At 39.5% G+C, this 18,254-nt stretch overlaps 1 protein-coding gene and 1 non-coding gene across 2 annotated transcripts in view; both read right to left on the bottom strand.

The window, feature by feature from the left end:
• Haus6 (HAUS augmin like complex subunit 6) overlaps positions 1 to 18,254 on the bottom strand; it is a 40,826-nt gene that overhangs the window by 10,933 nt on the left and 11,639 nt on the right. The window contains exons 7-15 of the mRNA XM_050157408.1: positions 17,716 to 17,781; positions 17,256 to 17,304; positions 15,646 to 15,816; positions 12,488 to 12,681; positions 11,020 to 11,146; positions 9,821 to 9,923; positions 7,627 to 7,708; positions 2,179 to 2,245; positions 419 to 604 (exon numbers count right to left, since the gene is read on the bottom strand). Of these exons, the coding sequence (XP_050013365.1) occupies positions 419 to 604; positions 2,179 to 2,245; positions 7,627 to 7,708; positions 9,821 to 9,923; positions 11,020 to 11,146; positions 12,488 to 12,681; positions 15,646 to 15,816; positions 17,256 to 17,304; positions 17,716 to 17,781 (1,045 nt within the window). The remainder of the gene's footprint in view (positions 1 to 418; positions 605 to 2,178; positions 2,246 to 7,626; positions 7,709 to 9,820; positions 9,924 to 11,019; positions 11,147 to 12,487; positions 12,682 to 15,645; positions 15,817 to 17,255; positions 17,305 to 17,715; positions 17,782 to 18,254) is intronic.
• LOC126510773 (small Cajal body-specific RNA 8) lies at positions 2,320 to 2,450 on the bottom strand. Its single transcript, XR_007594493.1, has one exon. It is a non-coding gene; the product is annotated as a small Cajal body-specific RNA 8 (non-coding RNA).

Genomic DNA, 18,254 nt, shown 5'->3' with positions numbered 1-18,254 from the left:
TGCAGCTGTGAGCCACCCAACATGGGTGCTGGGAACAGACCTCAGGTCCTCTGCAAGAACGAACAGTGTATGCTCTTAACTACTTAACAATCTCTCCAGACCCTAGCATTAGTTTTTATTATCTGTGACTTCCTTAACTTCAAATTACCCCATTATTCAACAACTGTACTCCATTTCTGATTCCAATACAACTTAGAAAATACCAAATATGAAGAAAGAAGCCAGGTAGTGGTGGCACACACCTTTCATCCCAGCAGAGGCAAGTAGATCCCTGAGTATAAGGCCAGCCTGACCTACAGAGTGAATTTCAGGACAGCCAAGGCTACACAGAAAAATCCTGTCTTGAAAAAAATAAACAAAAAACAAAAACAAAAGAAAATAACAAAAACTTAAGTATATTTATCAATAATCTTCTAACCTCTTCTGCTAGATGATCTTGTTCCTTCTGGAATGGATCACTCTTTTTCACTGGCAGAGACCCTCTGAATACATTCTTCTGTGTATTCTTTGCAATGTCTGATAAAGGAGAGTTTTCCACATCAGAGTCTGATACTTTCTTATAAGTCATTATGTTTTTCTCTTTGGGAGTTCTCATATTTGGATCCTGAAAAGAGACATAAATTATAACCTTAATGATCATGGTGATTTTGTTATCTTCACTCCAGATTCATGGGTTAAAAGAAGGGATGTTTTACTTTTTGAGACAAGGTCTCATTAAGGTGCCAGGCTAACCTGGAACTGCAGTGTAGCCCAAGCTAGCCTCCCCTAAAGACACTTATGCTTCAGCCTCCAAAGCCCAGGATCTCAGGAGTGTATTATCACACTGGCAACAGACAATACTATTGTGAAGAAACAATTTCACATTCACATTTAGCAAGAGAATAGAAAAAGTACAAAAACAGGAGGAAAAAACTTTGTTATGTCACCAAAAATAATTTTTTATTATAAATCACTATATTCACAATTAATTAAAACTGTTTTTAAAGCCAGGCATTAGACAACTATGCAATCCCAATATGTGGGCAACTGAGGCAAGAGAATCGTCATGAGTTCAAAATTGGCCTGGGCTACACAGTAAGTTCAAGACAAGAGCCTGGGTCAATCATCAAGGTCGTGTCTTCTATGAAACAATCTTTGCAAATTCTAAATATGTATTGCTCTCTTTGTTGATAAAAAGGCTGATTGGCCGATGGTTAGGCAAGATTTTCAGGGGAGAGAGAATGCTTTTGTGGGAAGAAGGGCAGAATTAGATGAGTCGCAAGCCAGATGCAGAGGAAGCGGGATGTGTAGAAAATGAGGTTAACAAGCCATGAGCCACAAGGTAGAACTAACAGAGAAGGAGAGAGATACCTAGACTGACGGGGCCATTATGCGGCTAGCTAGAAACCTGGCACTAGGGAAATTTCCAAGAATCCACAATAGAGGAGAGAGGGACTGAACTGGCTTCCCGTTAATTACCATCATATAACCTCCATCCAGCAACTGAAGAAAGCAGATGCAGAGATTCACAGCTAAGCATCTGGCTGAGTTCCCTGAGTCCAGTTGAAAATAGGGAGGAGCAAAGGGATCAATGGGAAATCCACAGAAACAGGTGACCTGAGCTAGTGGGAGCTCAATGACTCCAGACTAACAGCAGGGGACCTGCATAGAACTAACTAGGCCCTCTGAATATGAGTGACAATTGTGTGTCTTGGACAGTCTGTGGGACCACTGGCAGTGGGACCAGGATTTATCCCTATTGCTTGAACTGGCTTTTTGGAGCCCATTTTCTTTGGAGGGATGCCTTGCTCAGCCTAGATGTAGCGGGGAGGGCTTGTCCCTGCCTCAAAGTGATGTGCCAGACTCTGTGGACTCCCAAGGGAAGCCTCACCCTCTCTGAGTAGATGGGGTGTGGGATGGGGGGGAGGTGGTGGAAGCAGAAGAAAGGGAGGGAGTGGGAACTGGGATTGGTATGTAAAATGAGAAAAGATTGTTTAGAAATAAAAACTAGGAAAAAAAAGAAATACGGGTTAAGTAGTAAGAATTAGCTAGTAAGAAGCCTGAGTTATTGGCTGAGTATTTATAATTAATAGGTTTCTGTGTGTTTATTTGGGACCAGCTGCTGAGACACAGAGAAACTCTGCCTACAGAGTCTTACAACAAATCAACAATAAAAATGAAAATTGTTTTACAAGATACCTTTTCAAGTAGTGTGATACTGTTTGTATCTGATGATGAGGCACATTGTAAGGGGGAAGGCGCAGGGCTGAAAGAAAAGACAGCAAATCCAGGTTATAAGTAGGAGGCACTCACTAACTTGATGAATCTGAATATCTAAGAAACTGTCTGCCCCGTATCTGTCCATGACGATTTCACTCAATTCGTCCTGGTCATCGAAAGGCAATTTATTTTAGGGAGGTCTAGTGACAATTAGAGCAGTACTTCTGCCCAATCTGTGTATCATCCTCCCAACTAACTCAAACTTTCTTTCTTTGTATCTTTTATGTCAATAATATTTTTACATGGTTAAATGAGTTGGCACACAACAATTTCAATACAACTTAAAAAACAAATTCAACTAACTAGAATTGCATTATTACAAAGTCCTCAATATATTAATACAATTTCACAGTAGCAGAGACTTTAATATTCCTTTAAGCAGACATGGTAGCACACATCTGTAATATCAGACAGCTCAGTGGCAAACACTTGTCACATAACCTAGCAACCTGAACTCAATCCCCAGATCCCACGGCAGAGCAGAATAGACTCTCAAAAGTTATCCACTAACTTTTGCACACAGACACATTTGTGCTCCCACCACACACATTTTTCCTGCTGGGCAGTGTTGGCGCAAGCCTTTAATCCCAGAACTTGGGAGGAAGCAGCAGGTGGATCTCTGTGAGTTCGAGGTCAGCCTGGTCTACAAGAGCTAGTTCCAGGATAATTTTTGCAGATCAAAAATTTTTAACAAGAAGATTTGATATTTCCTGTCCAAAATCAGTTTCTCCTGTGAATCTTGCTCTATAACAACTGTTTTATATATAATGAAACTGTTTGTTCAGTGTTTTAGTGTTCTGCATTCTTATGCCTTAGTGTTTTATATTCCCCTGCTCCTCTGCACAAACATTAAAATGTTATGTTACCTTTTCATATTAATTATAAAACAATTTACTTTACACTTTAAAAACCTTAAAAGAAATAACTTTAACTCTGGGATATGGCTGAACGTGGATAAGGTTGGCAGAATGTTTGCATGCCCCATAAAAGGGTATCGTGGTGGCGTATGCCTGTAATTCTTTTTTTTTTTAAAGATTTATTTATTAATTCTGCCTCCATGTATGCCTGCACGCCAGAAGAGGGCGCCAGATCTCATTACAGATGGTTGTCAACCACCATGTGGTTGCCGGGAATCGAACTCAGGACCTCTGGAAGAGCAGCCAGTGCTCTTAACCACTGAGACATCTCTCCAGCCCCCTATGCCTGTAATTCTAAAACTGCAGTTTAAGACAGGAGGGTCAAGGTCAGGCCAACAATATGGCTCCTGTGGAGAAGGCAGCTGATACCTCACAATGCAAGCTTGATAAGCTGACTTTGAGCCCCAAAACTCATATAAAGGTGGAAAGAAACCCAGAAGGTCAGCTCTCCTCTGACCTTCACGTGTGTGCCATGGTCCATGTGCACACAACAGCAAGTGCAAGAACTCATAAGTTACACACATAAATACTAAACTTTCTTTAAAAGAAAAACGGAGAGGCTGGAGAGATGGCTCAGAGGATAAGAGCACTGTCTGCTCTTCCAAAGGTCCTGAGTTCAATTCCCAGCAACCACATGGTGGCTCGCAACCATCTGTAATGAGGTCTGGTGCCCTCTTCTGGCCTGTAGGCATACACGCAGACAGAATATTGTATACATAATAAATAAATATTAAAAAAAGTTTAAAAAAAAAAAGAAAAACAGAAAAACTCTCCTTACTAAACAGCAAGTTTGAGGCCAGCCTGGCCTGTAAGTAACTCTTGTCTTAACTTCAAAAGATCTTTTAAATTCTAAGGTCAAAAGAAACAGGGGGAGGGGGGCACTGGCATGTGTAAGCACTTTGCTTACTTTCCAGGACAGAACACAAATTGAACAGCTTTGCTAATTAATCTGGTGGGTTTTCCTCCTAGGCTCTTCAGTTCCAGGCTCTATAGTTAGAGCTCTGACAGGACTGAGTTTTTGTTTCTTTCTGTCTGTTTCTGGAGGTGGGGTGGTGCCTAGAGAGACAGCACAGTGGTTGAGAGCATTTGTTGCTCTTCTAGAAGACCCGAGTTCAGTTCCAAACATGTGTATAGGCAGATCGAATAATCTGACACCCTGTTCTGACTTCTTCAAGCACCAATGTGCATATACATAAGTATGAAATAAGTCTTTTAAGAAGGTGGAGTTATGACTTGGTAGGTTAAAGCACTTGCTGTGCAAAACTGAAGGTAGGAGCTTAATTCCTGAACCCACCCTGGAAGAATCAATCCCCAAAATTTCTCTGACCTCCCCATGTACACAATGGCATGTGCACACCACCCTCTACATCATACACATACACAATAATAATAATAATAAATCTGAAACAAGTTAATTATTAATAGGTACAACATCCCAGCAACTAGAGGAAGAGGAGCGTTGAAGTTGGATGGATAGGGAGGTAGGGTCGATCCAAAATGAGATGGGGAGAGGGTGGTGAATAAGATCAAAGCACACTTAGACAGGCTTTCTCTGTGTAGCCCTGGCTGTCCTGATATTCACTCTGTAGACCAGATGGCCTCAAACTCAAGAGATCCACCTGCCTCTACCTCCCAGTGCTGGGATAAAAGGCGTGCACTAGCACAGCCTGGGGGGGGGGAGGGCGGTGTTTTTTCTTTCCTAAAAAAATAAGGAAAGAGGAAAACATAAGAGATTAAGAGTTGAGAAATACTGAGTGTGGTGGCACATGCCTTTTATCCCAGGAAGCAAAACACAGAACTCTGAATTCAAGGGCAGTGTGATATACACAGCAAATTGCAGGGTAGCAATTTAAAAATTAAATATAATATCAAAAAGTAAATAAATAGATCAAGAAAACATCATTACCACTATACATTAGAAATTTTGCAAAAATCACTATAATGAGAGTGCTCACAACACTGAATACTGAGTACAAAGCTATCTCCATCAGCTGACTCTAATCAAAACCAGCATTAGGACTTAGGGTGCTTTCATTATCTGTGAGGATACATGTATGTGAAAGGCCTAAAAATATACTTACAACAGCCCCAAACGTAACAGCAGTACTAATCCTGCAGAGGACCCAAGCTCAGTTCCTAGCATACACACTGGGCAGCTCCCAACCACCTGAACCTCCAACTCCAGGGGATCTGACACTCTCCTCTGAACTCCATAGGCACTTGCACTCATGTGCACATACCCATACACATCAAAATTACTAAAAACAAAACTTAAAAAAAAAAAAAACAGATGGGGAGTGGCAAGATGGCTCAGCAAATAAAGCACTTGTTGCCAAGCTTGACAACCTCAGTTTGATCCTTGGAACAACTATTGGAAGGAATAAACCAGCTCACAGGTTGTCATTGTGACCTCACATACATGCAATCATTCATCCACACAGAAAAAAAAAATAACTGTAAAAGACAATACAAGGGCTGGAGAGATGTTCATGTGCTTCCTGCACAAGCTGGAGTTCAGATCCATAAAAAGTCAGACATGGCAGCCCACACCTATAGTCCTCGGAGACAGAGACAGAAGGACCACAAAGGCTCACTAGCCACCCAACCTAGCTATTTTGTGAAATCCGGGTTCAATGCGACTGTCTCTGGAGTAACAGACACCTAATAATGCTTTGGTCTCCACATTAGCACACACGCATAGGTGTACACACTGCACACATACATGCTTTCACAAGCATGCACCACGCATGCACACATAATACAACTATCTGTTCAAGTATATCTGTTTCACTGTTACACAATAATTCTTAATTCCAATAAAAATATGCAGATTACATATATTTAATTCAGAGGGATTTTTTGCTTTATGTTTTAATTAACGGTGGGGAGGTTGTGCGTTTCACAGCACATATATGAAAGTCAGTTCCCTTTTTCCGCTATGTGAGTCTGAAGGGTCAGGCCTGGACTCATGTCCTCAAGCTTGGTAGTAAATACCTTTGACAACTAAGGTATCTCACTGGTCACCAGTCACTGATTGTAAGAGCTAAAATGGGATAACAGAAAACAGGCAATAAAGAAAGTAGAATTCCTGAAGGAAGTGGTAATGAAATAAGCTTAGGTTTTTCATATTAAATTTGGTATTAGAGTAAATCAGGTGTCTTCTAATTTTTTTTCTAAAGAATGTTAATTATTTATAAAATATCAAAAACTTCAGTATAAGCCCAACATAGTGGTGCAGACCTTTAATACTAACACTAAGGACACAGAGACAGGCAGGTCAGCTTATATTCCAGGAGAGCCAGAACTACACAGTGAGACCCTGCCTCAAGCAAACAAGCAAAAAAAGATAAGGGGGAAAACAAAAACAAAAAATAAATAAATAAACGTTGGGGCTGGAGAGATAGCTCAGTAGTTAAGAGCACTGCCTGCTCTTTCAGATGTCCTAAGTTTCCCAGCAATCACATGGTGGTTCACAACCATCCATAAGAAGATCTGGTGCCCTCTTCTGGCCTGCAGGCATACATGCAGGCAGAAGAACACTGTATACATAAACAAAACTTCAATATATGGGCCAGAGAGACGACTCACCTACTAAGAGCATTGCTGTTCTTGCAGAGTGTTTGGTTATTAGTACCTACAATGCAGCTCGCAACTATAACTTCAGTTCCAGGGAATCTGGCACCCTCTTCTGGCCAAAGGCACCAGGCATGCACTCAGTACACTTATACACTTATATGCAGGCAATGTAAACATTGTAAACATAATAAAACATAAATTAAAAAGAAACTTTTATAAAACAGATGGAAGCAGCAAGCTGTGTAGGCTAAAGAAGAAAAAGATGAATTGTCAGGTGTTGGTGGCACACGCCTTTAATCCCAGCACTCGGGAGGCAGAAACTGGCAGGTCTCCGTGAGCTCAAGACTAGTCTGGTCAACAAGCAAGTGCCAGGACAGCCAAAAGTTACACAGAAAAACCCTGTCTCAAAAAACTTCAAAAGAAAAATAGAAAGAAAAAAAGACAGAACACACGGACTGACTGAAAGCTAAATTAGACTCAGCCACTGCAACAGAAAGCACTAGTCTGTTCCCTACCAAACCAGATTACCTCAAATGCCCCAAAATTTTAGATTCAATAGTTAAGAGTGATTCAAAAATAGCACACACATAAAGGAAAGGGCACAATTCCCAAACTTACCTTCTGCAATTTCCAAACCTATACTTCCTTCAAAACTCAGACAATCCCCATAATGTAATCCAATATTCAGATAAACAGAAGAAAGAATTGCCCAGGCACAGCAAGTACTGAATGTCTTCTGCAAGCATGGGTCTGCAGTAGAAACACTGTCTAGTTGAGAGGAAGAAATCACACACTATTCTACAGTACAGAAAGTTGTAAACTGGCTTAAGATGAGATTCAAATCAACAGTCAGTATGAAAATCAAAAGCTTTACCTGTCGGCTAGATCACACACACCTCCTAGGGTATCGGCTTCTCTTCCATTACCATTTTCTTGGTTATGTTCTTTATGTGTATCTAAGGAAGTGTAAAAAGTATTCTTTTAGTTATGTTTATGTAAACATGCAAAGAGACACCAGGACCATGGCAACTCTCGTAAAGGAAAACATTTAATGGGGTGGCTTGCTAGTAGGAGGTGTGGCTTTGTTGGAGTAGGTACTGCCTTGATGGAGAAAGTGTATCACTTTGGAGGTGGGCTTGAGGTCTCCTATGCTCAAGTCATGAGTCTTAGATCACTTCCTGTTGCCTGTGGCTGGAGATGTAGGCCTCTCAGCTCGAGCACCGTGCCTGTCTGCATGCCTCCATGTGCCTGTCTGCATGCCTCCATGTACCACCATAATGGACTGTAAGCCACCCCATCAAATGTTTTCCTTTACGAGAGTTGCCATAGTCCTGGTGTCTCTTTACAGCAATAGAAACCCTAACTAAGACAGAATTCCAGAAGGAAAGGATTTAAAAATGAAAGATGGAGATGGCTCAGCAGTTGGTTTTTCAAGACAGGATTTCCCTGCAGCCTTGGAGCCTGTCCTAGAACTTGCTCTGTAGCCCAGGCTAGCCTCAAACTCCCAGAGATCTGCCTGCCTATGCTTCCTAAGTGCTGGGATTAAAGGCGGTGTAAAGATATGTTAGTTACTCTGACTGGTTTAATAAAAAGCTGAACAGCCAATAGCTATGCAGGATTTCCAGGCACAGAGGGTGCTTAGGGAAAAAAAGTGCAGAGATACGGAGAGAGAACAAGCAAGACATGCAGGAGAAGTAACAGCCACGAGCCATGTGGAAGCAAATCTATTAATAGAAATGGGTTAAGTTTTAAGAACTAGTTAGGAACGAGCCTAAGCTATCAGTTGAGCTTCATAAATAATAAGTCTCTGTGTCATTATAGAGGAGTCAAAGGTCCCAATGAAAAGTTCAACTACAGCTTATTGCTCTTACAGAACCAGAGTTTGGCTCCCAACACCCACATCAGGCAACTCAAAAATGTCTTAAGTCTAGCTCACGGGAATGTGACACCTCTTCCGTTCTCCATGGGTACCCTCGTGCACACGTTTGCACAGATATATGCAAACATATAAACACACACACATAAAATCTTTTTAAGAATGAAAGACAGGGGGCTGGAGAGATGGCTCAGAGGTTAAGAGCATTGCCTGCTCTTCCAAAGGTCCTGAGTTCAATTCCCAGCAACCACATGGTGGCTCACAACCATCTGTAATGGGGTCTGGTGCCCTCTTCTGGCCTGCAGGCATACACACAGACATAATATTGTATACGTAATAAATAAAAAAAAGAATGAAAGACAGGCAATATTAGAGAAGACATAGGAAGACAATTTCTTAAACTTGGAAAATAATGAGCTTCTAGAATATACATATACACAATCCAAACATATAAAAACAAACCTACATTTATTTAGGCATGTCCCAACTAATCTGCATAACATAAAAAGAAAAGCCTTATAAGCAACCATAAATTGTAACCTAATTGTGCACAAATGAACAATGAGACAGTCAATGTGTCAGCTGTAGCAGAAAGCAGGAAGCCAGACTTTACCATCAAAGTCCTAAAGATGATTTGTCAAGCCAGGGTTCTAAATCCAGGCTAACTACTGTTCAGTACTGAATAAAACACCAGGTTTAGTGTCCCACACCTTAATCCCAGTCCTCACATAGGCTGAAACATTCATGTTTTACAAATGATACGATTCTATCCTTTTTCATGATATTTTTGCCACCAAAACAGAAATTTTATGTACATTTCACAGTAAAAATAACTGGAGAGCAGGCAAGATGGATTAAAGAAACGTTACCCAGGATCTGAATTTGATCCTGGGGTCTCACATGCTAAAAAGAGGGAATCCGGTTGTTCTGCAACCTCAACACAAGCACTGTTGAGTGTACATACACACGCAAATAAATGTAAAAATTATTTTCAAAATATAAATAACTATTATGAACAATGAAAAATAAACCAAGTACAGTGGTGAACACGTATACTTCCAGCACTCAGGGCAGAGGCAAGAGGACTGCTCCAAGTTCCAGGCCAGCCTGGTCTACACAGTATGTGCCAGGTCAGGCAATGCTTTACCAATGAGACACTGTCTTTAAAGGGGACTGGGGGGAGCTCACCAACCTGGAAGTGAAGCAGGATACTTTAAAAGTACACTCTTTTCATATACTTCCTCTGACACAGGATCAAACGAAAGGGGAGACATGGGAGGCAAAAGATCCACAGCCTTAAAATACAGAATTCACAATATTAAACACTCTCACAAACAACCACAATGACAAGGCTAAGTTCATCTACGAATAAATTTTTCCTCCTAACAATGAATTACCAAACATTTATCCTGTGACTACTTTTTTTTTTAGTTTTATGAGTATGGACATTTTGCCTACATGTATGAGCACCATGTGTGTGCCTGTTGCCCACAGAAGCCAGAAGCAGGCATCAGAAGCCCTAAGATTGGAGTTTTAGCTGGTTATGAGCCACCGCATGGGTGCTAGGACTTAAAACAGTAGGCTTAAGGATAGACCATCTCTCCCGCCCCTGCAAACATTTTTTTAAATCAAACAATATATTATTTGTATAAACAAGTTTCAAATTTTATTTAATAGTATTTTAACCCTCTGAATTTAAAATGAGTAGCTATAAATAACTGTAGCTTGATGAAGAACTGTTATGTACTTAGAAAAAAATTATACAAATTAATTAAAACATTTGAACTGCACAGTAGCACACACCTATAATCCTAGCATGTAATAAACAGCTTAGGCTACAAGTGCTCCAGATCAGCCTGGGATACATATCTGCACAACAGATACCTGACGCTAAAAGAAAACCACTGAACCGAGCATGGTGGTGCGGGCTTATAATTCTAGCAATTGGGAGCAGATGCAGAAGGATCACTGGGTCATATCCATCATCACACAGCAAGTTTAAGGCCAACTGAAGATACATGAAATTGTCTCAAAAAAAATAATAATAACAACTTGGACTGATGAGATAGCTGCAGGAAAAAGCACTTGTCAGGCAAGCCTGAGGGCCTGACTTCCATTCCAGGATCACAAGCAAAAAGGGATGGGAAGAACTGACACCATAAAGTCACCCCGTGCCCTCTGTATGTGCACCATGGCACATGTGTTGCCCCAGCTCCATCAAACATATAATTATATACAATTATTAAACTTTCAACTTCAATGTAAACACAATACATACACATACACACACATTTCTAGATTACTGTAACATAAATTAAAAGACAAAGCTTAAAGACAAAGAGAACTGCCAAAATTAAACTCTTCTCCAAAACACAAATCTACAGTACTTACTGAAGACCCGCCTTTAATTAGATCGAAAGGAGACAGACCAAGAAATTCTTTCCACTTCTGATGCCATTTTCCTTCCTTTTCAAGGACTGAATGTCTTATTGCAGTGATGTTCTCTTTCATTTTATGCCTATGATATCATAAGAAATAACTGTATTTGAAGGACAAATAAAAATATAGCACAATTTAAGAAAATAGTATTAGGGAAGAGAATATAAAAAATTAACCATTAAACTACATATAAATTGAATTAACTCTCACAAGTGACTCTTCAGAATTTAAAATATATTTTTTTCTCATTTTAAAACAAAAAAGCAATCATACATCTACTACTCCACTTATTTTAAAAACAAACATTTTTTGAGACTGGGTCACACACAGTAGAATGGCCTAGGCTACTTAACAGAAGATGTCCCTGAGCTCCACCACCTCCTGCCCAGGCCTCCCAAAAGCTGGGATTAGGCTTTTGCCACAGGGCATTATTTTCCCCAAACTCTAATCTTCACTCTGAATTCCACTCCCACTCCATCAACTCCTATTGGGAGCCAAGCTCATGATCTTCCAACTCAAATGAGGAACTTTTCAGGGGAACTCACTATATAGAGTAGGTTGGCCCCAAACTCACAATCTTCATGCCTCAGCCTCCCAAGTACTATGATTACAGCTGTGTGCCGCCATGTATGAGTTCAAGGTTAACCTGTTCTACATAGTGAGTTATAAGACAATCAGGCCTAAAAAGTGAGACTATCTCAAAACAAAAAGAATTATCATAAGACAAATAATTTATTCCAAAAATAAAAACTACATTACTTGTCCTTTTACTTCAAATATATTTCTGGAAATTCCTTACATAAGACTCTTGAATAACCAGTATTTTTCTTTTTTTAAAAAAATATTTATTGCCAGGCGGTGGTGGCGCACGCCTTTAATCCCAGCACTCAGGAGGCAGAGGCAGGCGGATCTCTGTGAGTTCGAGGCCAGCCTGGTCTACAAAGGGAGTCCCAAGACAGGCTCCAAAGCCACAGAGAAACCCTGTCTCGAAAAAAAGAAAAAATATTTATTTATTTATTATGTATACAAAATTCTGCCTGTGTATATGCCAGCAGACCAGAAGAGGGCACCAGACCCCATTACAGATGGTTGTGAGCCACCATGTGGTTGCTGGGAATTGAACTCAGACCTTTGGAAGAGCAGGCAATGCTCTTAACCTCTGAGCCATCTCTCCAGCCCTCTTTTTTTAAGATATATATACAGTGTTCTGTCTGCAGAAGAGGGCACCAGATCTCATTACACATGGTTATGAGCCACCATGTAGTTGCTGGGAGGTGTTCTTAACTGCTGAGACATGTCTCTCAGGCCCAAATACCAGTACTTAACTTATATGCCAAAGCTGAAAAATTATACACAATTTCTGCTGGAAAAACCACCCTACCCACCCCATAGTAAAATGACAAAAAAATTTTCTGTGTACCTCATATGTTTAATATCTGATAATCTTTCCCTCTGTAATTTGGCTTCTTTTTCAAGGTAGTGAAGGTCTATTATCAGTCTTGCTTGGTCAGCCTTACAATGTTCATATTTCATTACTTTCAAGACTTCATTTAACAACTGAATAATGGTTAAGAGGTTCAACTTTCCAGCCTCATAAATATTTCCCATCTGCAACTAAAGATGTAGAAGGGGGAAAAAAGCAAAGATCTGTAGGTTCTATTGGCAATACTTACTTACATACTTATGCTTTTTACTATAATATAATATCATACCTTAAGGGATAAATTGATCACCACCCAAACATAAAACTATGGAAATAATTTCATTCCAATAGGAATTTTCAAAGAATTCACACATTTTTATATCATGCAAAAGGCTAAAATCTAGCAGAAAATAAAATCAAACAGATGGAAAGAAAAAGAGGGGCTGGAAAGAGGGTTCACTAATGAAGATCAATTGGATCAATTGGTGCTCTAGCAGGACTCAAGTTCGGTTCCCAGCAACCACATGGCAGCTTACGATAGCTACCTCTAGGTCCAGGGAACCAAATGCTTCCCTCTTCTGACATTTTTGGGCACCAGGTGCACATGCAGTGTGTACACTCACTCATTCGCATAAAAAGTAAAATAAATCAGTTTATTTTTTATAAAAAGTCTAATGAGAAAGCAAATTTGCAAAAGGGATCACAATTTTTTTTTTCTTTGAGACAGGGTCTTACTATGTAGCCCAGCTGGGTTAGAACTCACTATGTCAACCAGGCTGGCCCTGTACCCAGAGATCTGCCTGTCTCTGCCTTTCAACTGACAAATTTATTTTAACAAAAGTTGCAAAACTGTCAGTAGCCCAGCTTACTTGAGTTGCAGGTCAGTAAGTGAACCTGTCTCAAAAGAAAAAAAAAGGTGGATTATCACCTGAAAAACAAGAAAAGACACCTGAAATTGTCCTCTGGCTTCCATGCGCTCACATACCTGAGAGCATACACAAAAGCAAGAAAAGAAACACAGAAAGAAAGAGGGAAAAAAATGAGGAGGCTGGAGAGAGAATTCAGTCTTTTTAGTGTTCGCCATCCAAGTATGAGGTCCCCATTACCCACCAAAAAAAGTGGGTTTGGTGGCAAGTACTTGTAATCCCAGCAAAGCAAATGAAGACAGGACGATCCCTAGAACTCGCTGGACAGCCAGCCTAATCAATGAGTCCCTGGTCTCAGTGAGAGACCTTGCCTCAAAAAACAAGGTGGAAGTCAGGCATGGTGTTATACACCTTTAATTCCAACACTCAGGAAGCAGGGGCAGATAGATCTCTGAATTTGAGGCCAGCCTGGTATGACTTCTAAGCTAGCCAGAGTTATACAGTGAGACCCTACCTCAAAAAAAAAAAAAAAAAAAAAGTGATTTTTCTCTAAAGACGTGACCACTTCCTGCCTTATCTATATTCTTAAACATAATTAATGTCTTTTCTTTTTTGTTGTTTTGTTTTTGTTTTTTAAGGCAGGGTTTCTCTGTAGCTTTGGTGCCTGTCCTGAAACTCGCTCTTGTAGACCAGGCTGGTCTTGAACTTACAGAGATCCACCTGCCTCTGCCTCCCAAGTGCTGGGATTAAAGGCCTGCGCCACCACCACCTGACCTTAATGTCTTTTCTGATACCTGTCCTACACCCTACAGGAATTTGAATTTATACATCTAGAGTGTTACATACTATGAATTTGATACACATATATTGTACCCTAGAGTGAAATCTCTTCACAAAATATTTTATCCATGTAACTTCTATATACTACAATCAATACCAAATAGGTGGTATATACTAAATAAACTGTACTTACTAAGGAAAGAATAAGTAAGTCAGACAATTAAAATGTTCCATATGAAGACAGAAATACATAGATGGTGGATGGGTGGTACTTTGGCTAAAGAAGAAAGATTAGAAATATAAGTAATATTGTACAGGGACCAGAAGCTGTGGGTGCATGTCTTTAATCCCAACATTCAAAAAAAGCAAAGGTAAGTGGAGCCCTATGAGTTCAAGGCCAACCTGGTCTACAATGCTAATTCCAAGTCAATCAGACATACACAATAAGACTTTGTTTAGAAAAAAAAAGACAAGGGGGCTGGAGAGATGGCTCAGTGGTTAAGAATACTGACTGCTCTTCCAGAAGACCCGGGTTCAATTCCCAGCATCCACATGGCAGCTCACAACTGTCTGAAGATCCAGTTGCAGGGGATCTGACACCTTCACACCAATGCACATAAAATAAAGTTAAATAAACCATAAAAAATTTAAAAAAAAAAGAAAAAAGACAAAAAGAAAATTATTGATAGGAAGGAAGCTGTTGAAGTCATGGCACTGTTAAGAAAATGTAGGTAAATCTGTAGTGACAGAAAGAAAACCGGGTGTGTGTGTGTGTGTGTGTATATGTATATGTGTGTGTGTATATATATATATATGGCCAGGCATGGTCTACATAGCACTCAAGAGTCGAACAAAAGCAGACAGATCTCTGTGAGTCTGAGGCCAGCATGGTCTACATAGCAAGTTCCAGGATAGAGAAACTACCACAAATTTCCCCCACGGCTTGTTTTCCAAATTACTGAAGAACAAAACCTTTCCTAAACTCAACAACAACAACAACAACAAAAAAAGACACAGAGCTGGGCTTGGTGGGGACTACAATCCCAGCACTGAAGAGGCTGAGGAAGGGGGAAATGTATAAAGAACTAATTCAGAGGGAGTTGAAATGGCTCAGGGGATGAAGACATTGACACCAACGCTGTCAAGCGGAGTTCGACCTCAGGACACAAACAAAGAAGAGAATACGTTGTCCTCTGACCACCAAATACACACATGTGTGAATATGTGTGTGTGTGTAGACGTACACACACAAAAAAAATGTAAAGAACCAAAACAGTACTATTTTCATACTAAGCAATCTTAAGCTCTGCATGCTTAAGATTGTACAATGAAGAATAGGTAACTAAAGCAATAAATCCAAATACACATACCTTTGACAGGACCTCTATGAAGGCTTCACTAGAGATGATAAAGAACACAAATGCTGGAAGCAGTGGGAAAGCAGAGTTGACAGGAAATATACAAAGCAGTGAGACTGTTTTAACACATTTCCTTAACAGCAAAGTTTACCTGACACATCTGTTCCTCGATTCTGTCAAGTAAGAGTCTTGGTATATTAACAGTAACATTAGTTCCATCCAAAACACACTGGTTATCAACACTGAAGAGTGAACTAACAACTTCTCTCTCCTTTTTCAAAAACAGGAGTGTCTCATTCACTAACGTCCACAAAGACCGAACCTTTGAAAACAAAATAAAATAAGAAATCCACACATAACATATATGTACTCTAGGAGGTTGGAGAGATGGCTCAGAGGTTAAGAGCTGCTCTTACAGATATCCTAAGTTCAATTCCCGGCAAACACCTGGTGGCTCACAACCATCTTAATGAGATCTGGTACATACATGCAGACAGAACAATGTATACATAATAAACAAATAAATAACACATATGTATTCTAAGAAAACGCTGGCATAAGTATTTGTTCACCCCTTCTAACAAAAGAAATACAGCTGAGAAGAAAATCAACTGATGGCATTCTAACTGTTTTATTATCTCCAAAGGGGCTTGAAAAAATGTTTTTTGGGAGGAAGGGACTTGAAACAGGTTCTCACTATGTAACTTTGGCTGGCAAAGAACTAGATTAGACCATGCCTCCAACTCAGAGATCAGCCTGCCTCTGCTTCTTGAGTGCTAGGATTAAAGACTTGTGCCACCAGGGCTGACTTAAAGAATTTCTTAGGGAAAATATAGCTAATTTAATCTTCAAACAAACTTAAGAAATCTTTATACTACCATTCAAAAATTGTATTACATATGGCAAGCTCAAAAAGGAAGAAAACAAATGCTGGATGTGGTGGTTGCACACACCTTTAAGCCAACCACTTAATGGTGAGGCAGACAGAGCTCTGAGAGATCTAGGCTGCTGGACTAACTTCCAAGCAGCCAGGGCTATGTATCCAGACCCTGTCTCAAAAAGAGAGAAATGAAAGATGAAGTAAATAAGCAGGATTCAATCAAAAAAAAAAAACAAAAAAAAACCTCACAAAAGCAAATGAGAAACACTCCCGTTCTTTTCAGAGTGAAGGTAAGGTAAATATACACATTATGAACTTTAGTTTCCTTTGACAGCAATGAGGTGTTTTTTAAAATAAAAAGTTTCCCGTTTTTTAGCATTTCATTATTATTATTTTATGTATCTGATGTTCAGCCTGCACATATGTATGTGTGCCAGATTCATCCACTGCTAGTGAAGGCCAGAAAAGGACATCAGTTCTCCCAGAAGTTACGGGGACTGAGAGGGGCTATATGGGTGCTAGAAACCAAACCCGGATCCTCCAAAAGGGCAGCCACTCAGCCATGTCTCCTGCTCTTTAGAAAGTAACATTCTGCCTTCATATGCTAAAGGTTCATTACAGAAAACTTAGAACACAGAAAACAAAATCTTCCCACCCCCATTATTAACATTGTTAACTCCCCATGTGTGGATATGTATACACATAAATTATATTTTTAGACAAAACTGAAGTTGTTATATATGTTCTTTGTTGCTACTTCTCATTTGGAATTACATTGTCAGGTCTCTGAAATACACTGATCTAGAAAAACGCTAACATTAATGCCCTATAGAAACTTTCACAGTAAGCATATCCTCTGCTATTTAAAAAATGTATCTCACCTTTTGAATTTTCTCTTGTATATTACTCTGGTCATCAGAGGGGTTCATTCTAATAAAAAAGTTAAATTAGTCATTAAAAATTCACATGGTAATTTCACATCCAAGAAAACTGGTCTGCAAATCAACAAACAGGCATTTCAGTTAAAAATAACAACAACAACAACAACAACGAAGCTCTCAGCTGGATGTGGTGGTGCATCCCTGTAATCCTAATTACAGATCTGAGTTCAAGGCTAGCCTGATCTATAGTCCCAGAGCAGACATGTCTCAAAAACAAAAGAACTCAAGTTTAAAGCAGTAATTTTTAAAAACTTTATTAAAGTGAGAGGGAAAAACCATGCTCTAGTGCTAACATCAACTGGCTAATGATATTTACTCTTTCTACTTTTAGTAATTTATTACTCATAATTCAAGATCTAAACTCTGTGTAAGGTAAATTCCGGCTCTAAAAGTCACTTGCCTTTTAATTTGATTTTGTAGGGCCATGTATTCTGATCTCAAATTTCGTATTTGCTTAATAGACAAACTGCAAGAAAAAAAACAGAAAAAACATTTCCATTGTAATGAACTGGTATGAGCCACCTGTTTCTTTATTCTTATCTTTACTGCAATGTTTTAATAATAAAAACTAAAAAGACCAGCAAGATGATTCAATGGGGAAAAGCACTTGGCTCCAAGCCTGACATCCTGAGTTTGATCCCCAAAACCATACAGCAGAAGGTGAGACTCAACTCAAAAGTTGTCCCCTAACTTCCACTTGCACAATATGGAGTATACAAACAATACATTTATTTTTACATGTAAAAGTAAAAAGATAAACTATTCTGTAACAGTCTTACCTGTCTCATTTCATGCTGTGACACCAGTGCACAGAAAAAAGAATTTGTTGAACAGATAAACACACATACAGTAAATAAATACTATAAACTAGAGTATGCCACATGTCAATCCTCCAGATGTTGAAGAGAAACACAGTTCATATGGCAAGAAACAGTCTAC

Source organism: Alexandromys fortis, unplaced genomic scaffold (assembly GCF_014885135.2).
Source record: "Alexandromys fortis isolate MF-2015 unplaced genomic scaffold, M_Fortis_MF-2015_v1.1 scaffold_64, whole genome shotgun sequence".
NCBI lineage: Eukaryota > Metazoa > Chordata > Mammalia > Rodentia > Cricetidae > Alexandromys > Alexandromys fortis.
This window is presented reverse-complemented; position numbering and strand designations above follow the sequence as displayed.